The sequence below is a fragment of the Podarcis muralis genome, chromosome 7 (assembly GCF_964188315.1).
Source record: "Podarcis muralis chromosome 7, rPodMur119.hap1.1, whole genome shotgun sequence".
NCBI lineage: Eukaryota > Metazoa > Chordata > Lepidosauria > Squamata > Lacertidae > Podarcis > Podarcis muralis.
In genome coordinates this window covers 80453169-80470930 of record NC_135661.1, presented here as the reverse complement: position 1 = coordinate 80470930, position 17762 = coordinate 80453169, and the positions used below count along the sequence as shown (strand labels likewise).

General features: G+C 46.6%; 2 protein-coding genes across 3 annotated transcripts in view; both read left to right on the top strand.

Moving 5' to 3' along the window:
* The first annotated feature begins 3006 nt into the window (after positions 1-3006).
* LOC114603390 (guanylate-binding protein 1-like) lies at positions 3007-17599 on the top strand. 2 transcript variants are annotated; one of them, XM_077932184.1, is made up of 11 exons: positions 3007-3137; positions 4706-4920; positions 5609-5736; positions 7946-8055; positions 10051-10250; positions 10616-10858; positions 12324-12604; positions 13189-13401; positions 14510-14612; positions 15955-16148; positions 16929-17599. In XM_077932184.1, exons 2-11 carry the CDS (start codon positions 4725-4727, stop codon positions 16998-17000), a joined length of 1740 nt encoding a protein of 579 aa, XP_077788310.1. In that variant the 5' UTR covers positions 3007-3137; positions 4706-4724; the 3' UTR covers positions 17001-17599. The 2 variants fall into 2 exon arrangements, with proteins under 2 accessions (XP_077788310.1, XP_077788311.1); XM_077932185.1 differs by lacking the exon at positions 13189-13401.
* LOC114603393 (guanylate-binding protein 1-like) overlaps positions 3007-17762 on the top strand; it is a 76387-nt gene continuing 61631 nt past the window's right edge. The window contains exon 1 of the mRNA XM_077932183.1: positions 3007-3137. The gene's annotated coding sequence lies outside the window, so the exon portion shown is untranslated. The remainder of the gene's footprint in view (positions 3138-17762) is intronic.

Here is a 17762-nt window from a genome sequence, read left to right as displayed (position 1 = left end):
TAAATATATAAAGATTTAAAGCTACAATAAGCCTTGAAACCAGGAAGCGCCAGTTACTGGCCATATGTGGTAATATATCCGGCAATATATATGATCATTGCTGTGGTTTATTTTTGTCCCACTTTTGTTGTGCTGTAGCTCCTCCAGGCAGCAATAATGTGGAAGCACTAGGAAGCAGAGCAGAACATATCTGTCACTAATGCACTCTTAACTGTGCAGAGAGCACACTGCAGGATACAACCACAAATAAAACACCAGTCAGGGAGGGGGGAACCTGAAGACTCCCATATCTGATAAGGGAGACATATTTCAAACTGAAAATCCCGACAGAAAACTTGTTGAGCTTTTTTTTTTGGCAAAACAAAACACTGTTTTTGAGGGGAAATGGCACTGTCAACTTAGGTATTCCAGATACAGTGGTACCTTGGTTTAAGAACAGCTTAGTTTATGAACAACTTGGATCAAGAATGCGGCAAACACGGAAGTAGTAGTTTTGGTTTGTGAAGTGTGCCTTGGAAGCAGAACATGTTGAGTGTGTTCCATTTGTAAATTGAGTCGCCTGCTGCTATGGGAAAGCACATCTTGGTTTAAGAATGCTTTGGTTTAAGAACGCACTTCCGGAATGGATTAAGTTCGTCAACTAAGGTACCACTATATGTCAGCCGAGTTCACCCTCAATTACCAAATGTTCTGGAAAACTCAAGTTCACATACCAATTTGGGACATTTGGGCTGGATTAATCAAAGTATTGCCTGGTTGTTTAGTCGTTTTGTCGTGTCCGACTCTTCGTGACCCCATGGACCAGAGCACGCCAGGCACTCCTGTCTTCCACTGCCTCCCGCAGTTTGGTCAAACTCTACCACCTCCAGCTCTACCATTCGATTATTCTTACACACGCTCAAAGCCCACCCGCGCACATGTCGCTGCCTGAAGTGGGACTGCAAATGGTGCCTTTCCACCACTCAGACCAAAGGCCAATCAAGTTCATTTGGCCCCCGAGGCAGAAAAATCTCACAAGTGCCTTTCCCCCAACGTGGAGGGTGTTGTAAATAAAATATGCCCTTTTTCCCTTATGGGGTATCCAAGAGCCCATATAGAGTCCTTACATAGGTTCCCAGTGAATCTTCTGTGATGTATGCATAATGTTTCTGGGGGTGGTCTTGATCTAGAGAATGGGAATTTCAAAAGTCTTTATAAGCCCTTGCAGGGCATTTTGGGGGGGTCCTCCTCCTCTCCTGCGTGTGAGGGAGTACCCTGTTGCAACAGATCAATAAAGATCAAGCTTACTAGCTGCTTTGCTTTTCAAATATTCTCTGGTTGGCCTCTGTTATTTTCTCCTACCAATAGGGAACCTATGTAAGGACTCTATATGGGCTCTTGGATACCCCATAAGGGAAAAAGGGCATATTTTATTTACAACAAGGGGGAAAAGAAAATAGAATTAAAACGAACTAACCGCTCGATGCCCCCCCTCCCGGGGCAACGCACACAAACGAGTCATTTTGCGCAGGGATTTATTCGGTTTGGGATCAAAGTGCTGCAAGGGTAATTCAGAAAAAAGTCCCTATTTTTGTCTGGAGACGGGAGGGTTTTTCCTCGTCTTCACGGTTGCCAGGGAGATCTATGTCGAGCCGGGCGTGAGAAGCTCTGATTTCCTGGAACCGCTCGCCTTGGAAGGAAAGAGGCAGCTGGATGCCTGCTTTCACTTTCGGTCCTGCGCTATCTCGCCACCCAGACAGGCCAATCTCACGTTCCCGCCCAACCCGCCCCCTTGGCCAGGAAGCGGCGCATTGTTGGCGGCGCCCATGAGTCTGGATGCAGCATCCTGTTCTCAGGAGATGGAACAGTTCCAGGCAGCTGGGAGTCAGGAGCATTTTGCCGCCTTTGGCCCCCTTCTAGGTGGTCTCGTCCTCGTTTAAAGCCATATCCAAATCGGTGGCCGTCCTTGCCTCCCGTGGCAGTGAGTTCCAGTTTATCTATGCGCTGCCCAAAGAAGCATTTCCTTTTATCCACCCTGAATCTTCCAACATTCAGCTTCCTTGGGATGTCCACGAGTTCTGGGGTCATGAGAGAGGGAGGAAAACGTGTCTCTATCCGCTCTCTCCATGCCATGCATAATTTTGCAAACTCCTAGCACGTTTCCCCTCACCCGCCCTTTGTCTAAAGCCGTGGTTCCCAACGTGGGGCACACGCCACACAGATGGGCAATTTGATTTTTAAGGGGGGCAACTTGAGAACGATTTATTAACAGTTAATGGGCTTTTAGGCTTCCTCTACGTGAATAGGAGTTCACTTTTTGAATAATACGAATTGTATGTCGGGGGGGGGGGGGCACCAGGATTCTAGAGATGCTTAGGTGGGCAGGGCAGGTTTGCAATGCCTGAACTTTGCTCCCTGGCAAAGTTTGGGGGTTGTAACCAGAAGTGGATTATTGCGGGGCTCAAATAATTCCTGAACGTGGCTCTGTCCAGATTTTGATGGACTCCTGCCTGTCCCGGCCAGGATAACTAACTGTAAGGTGGGGGGGGGGGATGAACTTCCGAGTCCAAAACATTGGGGGGGGGGCGCTGGGTTGCCAAGCCCTGTCTTAGAAGCGGGGTGGGGCGGAGAGGTTCACACACCCCTTCGAACCTCTCCAAGTAACAACTACTGCACTATTGCACTGATGGCCAACTTTAACGTGTTTTTAATATACTTGCAAGAAGACGCCTGGAGACCTTCCGCTGGTAAGCGGGGAGTAAAGACTCCGAAATATATGTCTGGGCTCGGCATTTTTTAATGCTAAGTGCCTTGTCTTTTTAATGTTTCTTTGCACCAGGTTCGGATTGGCAGATCTTGGGGCTTCTAGCAAACAAAAAGGAGGGGAAATTCTGCTCGAGGAAATCTCTGGACTTTTCTCACTTGACTTATGAGCCTCGCCCTCTGCTCCGCCTGCCCGGTGCCACCTTCCATTGGGCTCGGGCGAAACGAGCCCGATTTCCTCGCCATCTCCTTCGAGGTTTTGCTTGCTGCTGCTGCTGTGACTAGCGTTGGATCTTTGCAGAGGTGAAATCGCCAGGCAGAGAATAAAGGAAGAGAGAGGGGCGCTTTCCAAGAAAGAGATCCAGAGCGAGTAATCCGAGCCTTCCACGAAGAAGGTACGAAACCGGTCAGTTCATTGCTGTCAAGGCGCTGGGATTTGGCCGGGGAGGGTGGGAAAGTGGACGGGGGTGATTTTGTGGGAAAGCAACTGGCAGGCAGGGAAAGGGTTAAGTCAGCCTTTCCGCGCCCCTCCCCCAATCTTTGCAAGGGCGAAATCGGAAGTGCGCAGTTTTTAGAAAAGGGTTTAAAGTGAATTTTGCTCTCCCATGCTAATACAGTAAATCTATCAATAGCACCATCTGTGTCTACCCTGAAATGGGCTCCACTGTATTCAGCGGGACTTATTCCCGTGTAAATGTATATGGGAGTAATGTGTAAGCATTCTATACAGTCCTTACTTCTGAATATATATACTGTATATATAGACAGAGAGAGAGGGAGAGGGAGGGAGAGAGAGAGAGAGAGAGGGAGGATTGCACTGGAAGGCTGCAAGCTTGAACACACTTTGTATTCCCTCCTTGAAAGCAGTGGGCCTTACTTCTGAGTAAGCTTTGCAAGGTTCCTGCTGTCAATCTGCAAATCTGATTCACTGGTAGAATTGTATTGGAAGGAAAACCTGGACTCCATTAAAAACAGCACATTTTTGTTATGACAGCGCATGCCTCTGATAAAGATCTTAAAACTCCTTCCCTTTTTCTAGTTTGATTTTGTAACATATATCAGACTAGAAGAGTGTATTTTATTGTATTAATAAAATGATGTTTGACTCATGTACTGTACTTAAAAAAAAGGGGCCTGCATATTAGATCAATTTCCTCCCAAAATCAGTTTAAAAGGTTGTAATTCTATACACAGCCCTCCCGCTAATAGATCAGCAATGTGAAAAAAATGTTAATTATTTTTAGTGTCAGTACATAAAATAAAAGGTGGCAGTCATTCACCTTCAAGAAATAGGCATTTGCTCTTCTGTCTCTTCTGCTATCATAAAAATAAGGAAATATTTTAACTTCTAGCCAACCCAGTGTATTTACACTACTGGGCAAGGTGCATAGCAACAGGGCCGTCTTAAGTATATCTGACGCCTGGTGCAAAGATCCCTCCAACGAGGAAGAGGCGGAGGCTGCAGGTGCAGTGCTGCTTCAGCGAGGTGGGCGAGGGCAGTGAGCTGATGCCAGCTCACCATGTCCAGCCTCCGCCTCTTCCCTGGCACCCTGTGCCACTAGCCCCTATAGGCAAGATGCCCCTGCATGGCAAATAAACCGCCCCCCCCCACCTATGGCTTTCAGTGTCAGCATCTGATGCCAAGGACCTCAAACCTCTAGAACAGGTGTAGACTTGTCACAGCTATCCTGAGAATGGTGATCTGGGCAACGTGATCTGTGCTGTTCCTAACGTCTTGCCCTGCCAAGTCAGGTTTCACTTATTCACTCACTCCAGGGTTTCCAGCTGTTGTTGGACTACAAATCCCATCATCCCTAGCTAGGAGGACCAGTGGTCAGGGATGATGGGAACTGTAGTCCCAAAACAGCTGGAGACCCAAGTTTGGGAAATGCTGGCTCACTAATAGGCAGAGACACACTTGAGTTTCCACTGTGTTGTGAGCTCCTCTGTTTTTCTTTTGCAGACCCATCTTCTCTTGCACGATGGCCCCAGGGCAGGTCCACATGGAGGCTCCTGTTTGCCTAATTGAGAACATGCCGGATGGGAAGCTTGTGGTGAACCGGGAGGCTGCAGAGGTGCTTGCCAGGATCCGCCAGCCGGTGGTGGTGGTGGCCATTGCGGGGTTGTACCGCACTGGCAAGTCCTACCTCATGAACAGGCTTGCTGGCAAGAGAAAAGGTGACTGGCTTCATGAATAATCCCCGTTACTCCAGGGAAGGGCTGGAGTCTAGTAGCTTTGCATGAGGCCTCTTGGGAGCAGGGGCAGACTTCAATAATATTTTGACCTCCCTGAGCGAGGCTAAAACCCCAAAACAGATCTTCTCAATTATGGAGCTTCACAATTTTGCACCCCTTCGGTTCATTGCCCTGTGCAGGGGAACCACTTTCACCACCCTTAATCCAGCACTGTTTGGAGCAAAGTAATGACATCTGCTACAGCTGGAATTGGCTTTCAGGGCCCCTGGGTTTTCTGCCTAGCCTAGGGAGAAGCATAGAGACAGAGGAGTAATGGCTGTCGTGGAATATTTATATAGACTTATCAATGTGCATGGTGTATTTCAAATAAAATCGCCAATAGGTCCCTGCCCTGGGGAGCCTCCAATCTAAATTTCAACAGGCGAGAGTAATAAGGAGCATCAGTATAAGTAAATGGGGTTACACAGACTTGGCTTCTTTCCCAACATATCTACTTTGATTCTGGGTTTAAGCCAAAATAGCCTAGGGAGTAAAGTGATCTTGCAGCCTGATCCTCAGAAGTGAGCCTCGTTGGGTTCAATGAGGCTAAATCCTGAGGAACTGTGCAAAGGATCAAAGCCTTGGGAGCTCTGGCTTTCTTGATGGGAATCATTGTCTGCTCCTTCCTCAGGTTTCTGTCTGGGTACCACAGTGCAGGCGCAGACCAAGGGAATCTGGATGTGGTGCCTCCCTCATCCCAAAAGGCCTGACTTCACCCTGGTGTTACTGGACACAGAAGGGTTGGGTGATGTGCAGAAGGTGAGCTGGGGGAGATGGCAGCTGGGGGGGGGAGCTGTGGAGGACTAGCTCTTTCAAAAGAGCCTCAAAATACGTTGAGCTGGTGGCCAGCAGTGGGGGATGATATTTATGTGAATTATCTGACATCCCTGTGTCACACGTTTGGGAATGTCTTTGTATCTCAGAAACTGGTACAGCCATACCTGGAAGTCAGATGGAATCCTGCACCCATTCGGAAGCCGCAGAAGCCACGCCGGACATTCGGCTTCCGAAAATCATTCAGAAACCAGAACAATCACTTCTAGTTTTCAATTGTTTGGGAACTGAAACCTTTGAGTTTACAGGTGTTCAGCTTCCAAGGTTCCACTGTAGTAGGAAAAAGTAAGATTCTGGAGGGGAAAAAATGTTTTAAAACCCTATGGCTATTCTTTATTAAAATGTAGAAACTAGAGAGGTCTTGGTGCAGGTGGTCAGTGGATGGGACACTGATGGAACCCCACAATATTATATTATTATTTCAACCTTCAGCACATTTTATGTATGAATGTATAAAAACAGAGGAAGTCAAGGGAGCTTTCCAAATGAATAAGGACACGATATCACTATTAATCAAGAAATATGAACCAATCTGTAAAAAATGTATAATTTTGACAGTCAATACATTGAATTAACACCTGAAAGAGCCAGAATAGAAAATGTTGTGTAGCAGATAAATTAGAAGCTGCTGCAGAAGAAGATTTATCAGGTGACAGTAAAGGGGGGAGAATAACCAAACTTCTGTGAGTTCAGCATTCTGCGTCCCATAGGAGAAAGGTCCCTTTCTTACTTCCTTGCTAGCCAAACATGGGAAGGTAAAGGGGTCTGCTCTTACTTTCAGGACCACATAAATGGGACCCATGTCTCTGTATGTGTGTGTGTGTGAGAGAGAGAGAGAGAGAGAGAATGAGACAGGATGCTGCACAGAGAGAAAGCACTATGCCAGAGGTTTTCAACCTTTTTGAGTCCACAGCTCCCTTGACCAAGTACATTATTTCTATGGCACCCTAATGGGGCTCAGGAGTCCAGTTATGTCACCCCTTGGCCTGCAGAACCGGCAGCCCCACACCCCTTTTCAAACATCCTCCCTTGTGGGAACACCCTCCCTCAGCCTATCTCTTCTGTCTCCTTGGGAGTCCTCTGGGCAGCTGCTGCCCCTGGCCTCTGAGTTGCCCCCTGTCCTCACACTGCCCCACAGGGGCCTGGGAAGGACCCCATGGCCAGTCCCAGAGGCACCATTTGCCTGGGGAGCTTGTAGCCAGGGCTGCTGCAACAAGCAGATGTGCAAGCCTTTGGGAGGCAGAGACGAGAGAGGAGGGAGGGAAGGAATGCGGGACAGAGGCCAGTGTTGCCCGCAGCACCCCGACCATCATTCAAGGTTGAAAACCACTGCACTATGCAACCCTGTCATGCTGGAAAAATTTGCCAATACAGTGGTACCTTGGTTTACAACCATAATCCGTTTTGGAGGTCTGTTTGTAAACCAAAACAGGTTGTAATCCAAGGTGCACTTTTGCCAATGGGGCCTCCGCCCCCAAAATTGTTTGTAATCCGGAAAAAAAACCACGGGTTGTAATCCAAAAAAAGGTTGCAAACCGGAACACGCATTTCCAGGTTAGATGTGTTTGTAATTCAAAACGTATGCAAACCAAGACGTATGCAAACCAAGGTACCACTGTATCTACTTTGGGGTCTAGCTCTGTGCCCTTTTGACAGCTTCCCCCAATTGATTTTTGCTGTGGGTCAGCAGTTCTTCATAGTCAAAAAGGTTCCTTACACTTACCTTAGGGGCTAGAAGCTGGCTTCAACATTTTAAGTAAAAACGTGCTTGATTCCTGTGCCCAATACCAAATTCTGTTACAAGCCCAAGGATTGAGTGGCACGATATACACAGTAATAGAAAATAAATAAATATGCTTTAGCTCTTCCTGGGGCACGTGCCCACAGTTGTGAAATGCGCACAACGGCTAAGCACCACAAGCCTTCCAAATGCAGTCTGAACAACTGCAAGCAAGTCACGGTTTGCAACGACTTCGCCTAGTGCAACAGAAGCAACAACACAAATCTCAAAGCAGCTGCTTTGCACATGCAGGTCCCAAAGGAAAGAGCTGCAGATGAGAATGGGGCATCAGGATTTCGGGTATCGGAGGCTTCGAAGAGAAGTCTTTTAAAAAAATGTCTGTATCTGTTTCAGGGAGGCATGGAGAATGATTCCTGGATCTTTGCCCTGGCCATTCTTCTCAGCAGCACCCTGGTGTATAACAGCATGGGCACCATTGACGAAACGGCCATAGAGAAGCTCCAGTATCCTTTTTGCGGCACCATCAGTTCCAACCAGCCTCACAAGACTGGGAAGGCAGGACCATGTGGCAGCTGGATGTCTGTGTAGGGCAGCACTTCCTGGGGGGGGGGGGGAGAAAGCTTTTGGTGTAGTTGCAAGTGGAGCAAACCTTCCCTTTCCAGGTCTGTCTTGGAACACAAAGTGCTGGGGGAGTCCGGGGTGGGGGGGGGGGCAAGGAAACATGCAGGGCATGTAGCTGATGGGGGTGGGGCAGGCAGCCTGCCAAGGATCAGGTGAGCAGGTCACTGGGGCAGGGCAGGGATGGGGAGCCTGTGATCTTCCAGGTGTTGGTGGACTCCAACTCCCATCAGTCCCAGGATGGGAGTTGTTTGCTCAGCCACATCTGGAGGGCCAAATGTCCACCCATCCCTGGGTTTGTGCTTTCGGAATGAATAGATGAGGGTCAGACCACCCATGAACACAACTGGATACAGTGGTGCCCCGCAAGACGAATGCCTCGCAAGACGGAAAACCCGCTAGACGAAAGGGTTTTCCGTTTTGGAGGTGCTTCGCAAAACGAATTTCCTATGGGCTTGCTTCGCAAGACGAAAATGTCTTGCGAGTTCCTGCAGGGTTTTTTTCCTTTCCCCCCCTTTTTCCCAAGCCGCTAAGCCACTTATCAGCTGATCCGCTAAGCCGCTTAACAGCTGGGCCACTAAGCCGCTTAACAGCTGAGCCACTAAGCCGCTTAACAGCTGACCGCTAAGCCGCTTAACAGCTGACCGCTAAGCCGCTTATCAGCTGATCCGCTAAGCTGCTTATCAGCTGATCCGCTAAGCCGCTTATCAGCTGATCCGCTTAGCCGCTAATAGGCTTGCTTCGCAAGACGAAAAAACCGCAAGACGAAGAGACTCGCGGAACGGATTCTTTTCGTCTTGCGAGGCACCACTGTAGTTGAGTATAGGGTCCTCATTCTCCACAAAAAACCCCCACCACAAGCACCTGCCTGGTGTCCCAATCCAGAACAGGACTTCAGTACGGAGGAGCCAAGGGCTTTAACCGGTTACCCCTGCTGTGGTCCTGATTCAGATTGGATCAGGATCTGGGTGCGAAAAGCCTGGAAAAGAGGAGACCGAGAGGAGATACTAAAGCCATCTTCAGATCTCTCAAGGGTTGTCACACGGAAGAGGGGACAACCTTGTTTTCTCCGGCTCCAGAGGCTAGGACCCGAACCAGTGGATTCAGGTTACAAGAAAGGAGATTCCGACTTAACATCAGGAAGAACTTTCTGTCTGTCAGAGCTGTTTGACAGTGGAATGGTCTCCCTCGCGAGGTTGTGGACTCTCCTTCCTTGGATGTTTTAAAGCATCTGTCATGGGTGCTTTAGCGTTCCCTGCATTGCAGGGGGTTGGACTAGATGACCCTTGGGATCCCTCCCAGCTCAACGATTCTATGATTCTATGACATATCACAATTTGCATGGCAAAAAGGCACCATTGACTTGGATCTTTGCCCCACTTTATTTTGCAGTGCTCATTGCAGGTATGAGGCTCCTGGTCAAGACTGGGATTGCAGGGAGAGCGAAGGGTTAAATGTCTCCTGTCCCAGGATCCTGATCTGTATCTCTCACACTGCACTGTCAATTTGTGTGTGCGTGGGACACCTTGCATTAAATGGCAGGCCTACAGAGTTAAGGTCATGTAGTTTCACCTTCAGCTGCAGTTCCTGTTGGGAACTCCCTGAAGTGTGCTTCACTGGCAGGCAGCTGAAGAAGGGCATCTAGGAACCCCCGAAGCAAGCAGGAATGGAAATGGGCCCTAATGTGTAAAGCAAGATATGCCAGGAGGGGTTCGGGCCAGGTTCAGCCCCAAAGCCTTGCCCAGACCTCTACTGTGTGCCCACAGTGAGGAAATCACAGGTAGAGACACAAACCGTTCCAGCCGATTCATGACTTGGGAGAAGTTCAGATTGCAAAGCCCAACAATAACCTTGCAGTCCTTTTCCTTAGCAAGCTCCAGCTATGTCACTGAGCTGACAAAAGCAATCAGAGCAAAATATCCCTCCGGGGATGGCCAAGAAGAGGAGAATTTCACCGAATTTGGCCGATTCTTCCCAGACTTGGTTTGGGCCTTGCGGGATTTCACACTGCAGCTGCAGCTAAACGGACGCCCTATCAGTGCAGACAAGTACCTGGAGAACGCCTTGAGATTTCTGCAAGGTGCGGTAGCCGAAACCAAATGCAACATCAGGACAGATCCTTCCTTGGCCCTTCTTGTTTCCACTTACCTCCTTCTAATCGATTGAGTTTTCTGCTCAGCAGGGAGATTTTGAAAGGTGTTCTGGGCATCGCTACCCGCTGATGACAGAGTATGCTTGCTGGGGTTGCTGGGAGTTGTAGTTCTGCAACATCTGGAAGGCCACAGATTCCCTACACCTGGATTAGAGAAACCAAATGACACCTGCAGACTGTCACTGTATTGCAAGAGGGATTCTAGTGCATTCTGGAACTTTAGGTCGGCACAATACTAACAAAGAACTGCACCGCCCCCCCTACCCACACCCTTTCTTCGTCTTTTCTCTTAGGTGATGCTGAGCACATCCAGAAGCACAACATGGCCAGGTCATGCATCCACAGTTTCTTTCCTTCACGGAAATGTTTCATATTTGACCGTCCAACTAACAGGAAGAAGTTGCATCTGCTAGAGGAACTGAAAGAAAAGGATTTGGAGGAAGATTTCTTGGTACCAATGGCTCATTTCTGCCAACATATCTGGGAAACATCGCGACCCAAGATGATCCCAGGAGACCGAGTTGTGACTGGAACGAGTAAGGAAGCTCCAGCAAAATTGTAGGCTTGGGGGATGTAGGAAGCTTTCTTTCATTGAAGCCATAAGGAGCAGTGTATTGATTGTGCTGCAGAACGTCATGGAGGTGTGCTCTTAAACCCTTTAGTGTTGGTCAATTACCTGTGTTGCACTTTGAATCAAGCCCAATATAGCTTTGCCCAGCTTCGTTATGGTGCCAATAACAGCTGTCAAACTGGTGGTGGACGGAACCTTTGTCACCAGAACAACATGAAGGTGTAAGGAGCTGTTGGCCTGACCATTTTAGATGGCTGAAGTTAGCAGTCCAGCAGGGATCAGGTGACATCAGAAACCAATGGGGTTCCCCCCTCCAACCATATGAAGGGCTAGTTCTGCTCTGGCCCAATTGATTGTCTGCTGAAAGCACCTTTGCCAGCAGGTGAAAACGGTGGAGAGATGAGAAACAAAGGAAAGTTGAAATGGACAGATTCGCTAATCCCAAACAATGAGTTGTTTTGTTATACAGTGGTACCTCGCAAGACGAATGCCTCGCAAGACAAAAAACTCGCTAGACGAAAGGTTTTTCCGTTTGCGAGTTGCCTCGCAAGACGAATTTCCCTATGGGCTTGCTTCGCAAGACGAAAACGTCTTGCGACTTTGTTTCCTTTGTCTAAATACTAATTCGCAAGACGAAAAATTCGCTAGACGGCAAAACTTGCGGAACGAATTAATTTCGTCTTGCGGGGCACCACTGTACTGTTGCCCTGGCATTTGGAAATGGTCAGCCTGCTGCAGCACCCTCTAACCTGCTCTTTGTTCCTAGGGCAGGGATGGGGAATCTGTGGCCCTCCCAAATCCTCAGTCAGCATGGCCAATGGCCAAGCGTGATGGAGTTTCAGTCCAGCAACACCTGGAGGGTCACAGGTTCCCCATTCTGCAACGAGAACACGCAAATTCTGTTGCATAAATTATGCAAATAAAATGAATTGGTTTGATTTTCATTATTTATTCTGCTTTCAGTGTAGGTTTTTAATTTTTTTTAAAAAGAGTTTCAATTTTAGAAGAAGCACAAAGGGCAAGAACCAGAGTCCAGCACAGAGGGATCCAATTAGGCCTGAGATTTATAGGGGGCGGGAAGTAGAGCAGAGCAAAGTAACTATGAGAGAGGGGGAATTGGATGGTGGTCCTCATCCCCCTCTGCTTTTTCACGTCTTCAAGCTCTTATTTGTAGCTACGAAGGCTAGAACCCTTCTTCTGAAAACAAATGGGATTACTTTATACTACATTAGGTGCAAGATCCTGATCCTGTTCTTGCATGACACAAGAGATACAGAATACTTGGTCCTCACTTTCTTGCTGATGTGGGCGGACACTGCAAGGCAGTTTGGGTCTGCAAATTCTTTCTCAGCGTAAGGAGGTTAATCAAGCCGTGCATTCAACGTCTATTACCTTTGATTATTTGGCTTCAACAATCTTTCCCTTTTCAGTGCTCGCAAGCCTGGCAAAGACCTATGTCAATGCTATCAATAGTGGGGACGTGCCCTGCTTGCAAAACGCAGTGCTGGCCTTGTCCAAGATTGAGAATTCGGCTGCTGTGCATGACGCCATTTCCTGTTATGAAGAACGGATGCAGCAGCTGCTGCAGCTGCCGACCGACACTCTTGAAGAGCTGCTGAGGGCACATGCCAAGTGTGAGAGGGAGGCCATTGACGTCTTCATAGCCCGTGCCTTTGGGGACAATGTTAAACAATTTCAAGAGGAGCTTGAGGTGTGTTCTCTTTAGTGCCTTATCAGCTGCCTGCACTTTAGCCCATGTCCATTTATTTATTTAATATGCTTATATATCACTTTTGGTCACACGTGACCTCGAAACAGTTCGCATAAAAATAAAGCGTTATCATTAAAAACACAGATTAAAAATCACAACAGAAGAACAGTGACATAAACAGTAAAACCACAAAAATCGGTGCTATAAAATGTTTTACTGTGGCTTCATAATTGTTGGAAGTTGCCCAGAAGTGGTTACTGTAGATGGGTGGCATATAAGTAATAAATTATTATTGCAGTTGCAGACAGTTCCCACATTTGTGTGTGTGTGTGTCTTGACATAACTATTTCAGTTAAGTCAATTTCACACTGATTGAATTTTGTAGTGTAAACAACAACAACAACAGTATCCCTCACATCTGACCAGGTTGCCCCAACCACTCTGGGCAGCTTCTAACAAATATAAAAACGTATTAGTATGTGGCCTTAGTATGTCTTCCCATTGTATAGTACACTGGGGAGGAAACTTTTCATCATTGCTAACGTGTCATCTTTCTGCTGCTTTGTTCTGTTTTCGTCCGGTAGAATAAGTTGAATCAGAAAAAGAAGGCATTCTGCGAAAGAAATGAGAAGGTGTCTTTGGACCGCTGCCGTGATGTGCTGCGCTTTCTTTCCCTGGACCTGGTATCTGAGATCCAGGAGGGGATTTACGCAGTGCCTGAAGGCTATAAGCGCTTCCTTGCCAAGATGAACGAAATAAAGGAGAAGTATGATGCATTTGAGGGAAAAGGGGTTCAGGTAGGACAGGAAGAGAAGCACTTCTGTGACACTCAGAGAGGTGGGGATCCTGTTGCTGACTGAGGGCAGACTTACAGTGCAATCTAATGCATGATTACTTGGGAGTATGTCCCACTGAATTCACCAGTTGGGGGTAAAGATGCAAAGGTACTAAACTGGTTGAAGAGGAATCTTCTCATTGCAGGATTGATAGCAATCACAAACGTGTCTGAAAATTGTCCTCTCCTTAGTGAGTTTTACAAATACTTCGAAACATTTTTAATGCCGATCCACATTTTATTAACTTTTATCAATTGTTATTGTTAGGATCATCCTACTCACGTGTAGGACCCTGGCAGAGACATATGCCCAACTGGCATGTTCTCTCCCTCCTGGTCGATCATTCGGGAGTTTCAAAAGCTTTCTTTAGCCCGAACATCACAGCGACTGATACCAAGAAGCATCAGCACAGTTAGGGATCCTCAGAGTATTTGCAGTTTGCGTAATGGAACACAGTAGCACAGCATTTTGGCTAATCTACTTTATTTACATATAATACACTCGGAGAATTCTGCTTTAGCTCCTTCTTCTTTCTCATCAGACAGCAAAGAGAGAAAGAACAAAGGACAATAGTCCCACTTCATGGAACACAGTAATACCAAAACATCCTATCTCCATCACTTCCCACACTGTGGAATGAAAACATACACTGTCATGTGATAGACAACAATCTCATGACTGCAAACACAGAGCAAGAATCCTAACAGTTATATCACTGGTGGTTTGTTTTTTTTTTACTGTTCTTTTCTGGCTCATTTTAAGGGATATAGTTGTTGTTTTTAGTTGTGATGATTTCTCTCCGTTACCTTGTGAGGACATCTGTTCTAAAAGGCTGGATATATATCTTTCAATGAGTAAACAACATCAGTTTCTCAGCGTGTCAATAAACTACTTTTATTAGTATTAGTAAACTACTTTTATTAGTATTAGTATTAGTATTAGTATACTTTTATGTAGTATACGCTTACGTCATATACTACCTTTGGGTCTTTAATTCCAACAGGACAGAATATTCAGTTTCCTCATCTTTTGGCAAAATTAATAACTTTTGCTCCCAATGTATTATCAGGCAGACAGAGCTCTCGAAGAATTCCTGAAATCCAAGGAGATGGTGGCAAAATCTATCCTTCACATGGACAATGCCTTGAGTGGCAAAGAGAAAGAAATTGAAGGTACAGATTTGGGCAAACAGAAGTGCTATAATTCATGAATACCACAGCTTAATTGCCACCGTAAGTGTGGGGACACCAAAGGTTTTAATTGGTGTCCAGAAGATAACAGCATGGTGAGGTTCTAAAGCAGGGTTTCCCAAACTTGGGTCTCCAGCTGTTTTTGGACTACAACTCCCATCATCCCTAGCTAGCAGGGCCAGTGGTTACAATTATTGGAATTGTAGTCCAGAACCAGCTGGAAACCTAAGTTTGGGACCCTGTTCAAAAGTCCAGATCAGGGTTTCCCCAAACCCTGAGTTCATTGACACCTTGATGAGTTTATAAAGTTGTAATTGACTGCTTCTTAGGAATGTAAATGAGGGGAAAGTGCAGTGTGGGTGTCAGATGTGATGGTGGTTGCTCGTGTGTAACCAGGCAAGACACCGACCTGTCTTTTACAGGTTTTATTGTGCAAACTATTTATAGTGCAGATCTACAAAGTTCATGTCCGTCTTAGTCACTTGCAGAATCCGGGAACGGCCCCTTCCGGCTTCTCCCCCAACATAAGAACTTTGGCACCCCAAGCCTCCTCCTCCCCTCCATGCCTTTCACCCCTCTGCGCAAGCTGAGCGATGGAAGTGGCGTGCGTCCCTCCTGGCCAGCCTGGCGAGGTGAGGAGCTGGGGCTCTCAGCAGCACCCTTTCCTCGCTTGGCTGGCCCCTTCCCTCTCTTCTCCATTGGAGGTGTGGCTTTTCCCACTGCTGGAAGAGGAACTGCTCCTCAGGCGCTTCGGAGGCTCCACCTGCCTCCCTCCCCTGTTCCGATGGCAGTCCCCTGACAGTGGGGGTTATTTCTTCAATGCTGCAAAAGCAATTATTTAAAAAGTGAAACACTGCACCTATGCATCACTTTTTAGCAATAAAGCAGCATGCTCTGAGAATACTATTGTACTGTATTGTGGAACCATCTTATTAAATTCAGGGGTTCCTCACTGGCAAGGAAGGTGGACCCTGTACCCATGCCCTTTATTTCTAGGCATAATAGTTCCTATTTATTTTTTCTATACCTTGTAAACTCTTGTGTTTCCTAGGCCCTTTTCTACCACCTTTCTGCCCCTTGGTCTTTATTTACCTGTTGCACATTCCTGTCGATCCCAGGGGATTAACATCTGCCACTTGGGGAAATCTTGGCCTAGATCCACCAGTGCAATGGCAAGCCCCAGAGGGAGGCCTGAGCAGAAAATTATAGCGCACGCAGACAGCCAGGTTCATATGAGCGTAGAGGGTTCCTCCAGATTATTCACCTTGGATGCCTGATCTGACTGCCAGCAAATCACTGCCTCTGTTTCTTCCCTGGACCACAGCCCAGCGTGCTCAGGTTGAAGCAACCCAGCTGCAACAGAGGCTTTTGGAGCAGGAGCTGGCCAACCTGGAGCAAATGATGGAGGATAAGAAGCGACATAATGAGGAAGGCATCCAGCGGCTGAAGGAGGAGTGGGAGGAAGAGATGAAGAAGATGAAAGAGGAGGCTGAAAGGAGAAAGAGGGATTTCCGCAAGGTAATGAGAGGAATGCATGGCACTGTATTGTTTTTTTATTTACACACACACACACAAAACTTTCTTGTGATCCATAGACCCAAAATACACAGTACAATTGTTTTTCCATTTACATTGTCGCTGTTGTTTTAATTTCATTTTTGTATTATTCCCTTGTATTCATGGATGCATATTTGTACTTACCTTCACACTGATTTGAAGCCGCTTTGTGTTCTTCCCAAAAGAGGCTCCTGGGAGGCCGGAGGGACATTGCTGGAACAGCTCTTGGGTTGGGGCAATTGGCTAAAATGTTTTAAACACTTCCAATTTTGGTTTCTCTGTTTTGTTTTGTTTTTGTGTCGGGTTGATGTTGGTTAAATGTTTCATTGGGGTTGGCGGTTATTTTAATTTGGGTATAACTGTAAACTGTTTATTATTGTTATTGTTATTATTGATTTATTGGTTTGTTTGTTGCCCGTGTAGGATATTTTGTTTTTTTTAATATTTGATGCTTTGTTGTGTTTTTATATATGTTGTAAGCCACCCAGAGTGGCTGAGGAAACCCAGCAAGATGGGTGGGATATAAAATTTATCATCATCATCATCATCTCCAGCTAGGAGAAAGTGTTTTCAGAGAGCCCCTCTCCAGCATGCTGGGAAATGCATGTTTATTTTGTAACCAAAGGCAACGTGGGCCTTGTGACCCAAGACAGGCCTGATTCCACCATGAGTTTGTATCTGTTGCCCTCACTCATCTGTTTTCTCAGTTGAACAATGACCGTGTGCTCCTTGTCTCTCTAGGGGCTGCTAAGACAGAGGTTTTTGCTGATGGCCATGGAAACAGAAGTGGAGCTCCTAAGTCTCAAGGCATAAAGGAACAATACCTCAGGGCTTATGCTTACTACAGAAGCTGTCTACAGTGGAGTTTTGAGGACCAAATAAAGAGGCCTAGAAGTCAGGACATAACCGCAAGGCTGGACAACTGGAAACTTCAAACTAGTGCAGCTTATGGCAGCCTGCTTGTTGACTGGCACGAGGTGTTGAATACCACATTGCCTGTTTTGAGCCATCTGCACTACCATATTTCTGCAATCACTTTGAAGTGCTGATTATGACTTTTAAAAGGTGATCAGCCTGGTTTCCTCAAGGGATGTCTCCTCCTATATGAGCCTCCCTCATAGGAAGAACTTACAACAATGGCTTGGTCCAGCTTCTGTCTAATGAGGAAGTCATAAGAGGAACTGCTTTCCAAGAAATGGTTCTACTGTCACCGCCTTCCTGCTGGCTAAATGAGAAAAGCAAAGCAATAATCCTGTTTATTTCAGCTGGCCTGTGCTGTTTTGTGTTTCTTTCTCTTATTGTCCCGCTTCAATGGGGCATTGTGTTGTTGTATTTTAAATCTGTAAACCACTGTGATATAGTTTATGAACAGATATATGTAAATTTCAAATAAAATAAATGTGCAGTCCTGAGTGTGTCTATTCTGAAGTCGTATTAATTTCAGCAGAGTTACTCTCAAGTGTGCATAGGACAGGCTGCATTCTTACACCATATCTCATAACACTGACTTCATACCATGGTTGGCTAAGGGAGCATTCACACAATACATATATATATCATTATGTGTTAGTTTAC

What these genes read in the sequence shown, in the direction of transcription:
- LOC114603390 (XM_077932184.1), top strand. Translation starts at nt 4,725, where the DNA reads ATGGCCCCAGGGCAGGTCCACATGGAGGCTCCTGTTTGCCTAATTGAG. An exon ending in CCGAGTTGTGACTGGAACGA is followed by an intron (nt 10,859 to 12,323) that starts GTAAGGAAGCTC and finishes TTCCCTTTTCAG; the next exon opens with TGCTCGCAAGCCTGGCAAAG. An exon ending in GAAAGAGGGATTTCCGCAAG is followed by an intron (nt 16,149 to 16,928) that starts GTAATGAGAGGA and finishes TTGTCTCTCTAG; the next exon opens with GGGCTGCTAAGACAGAGGTT.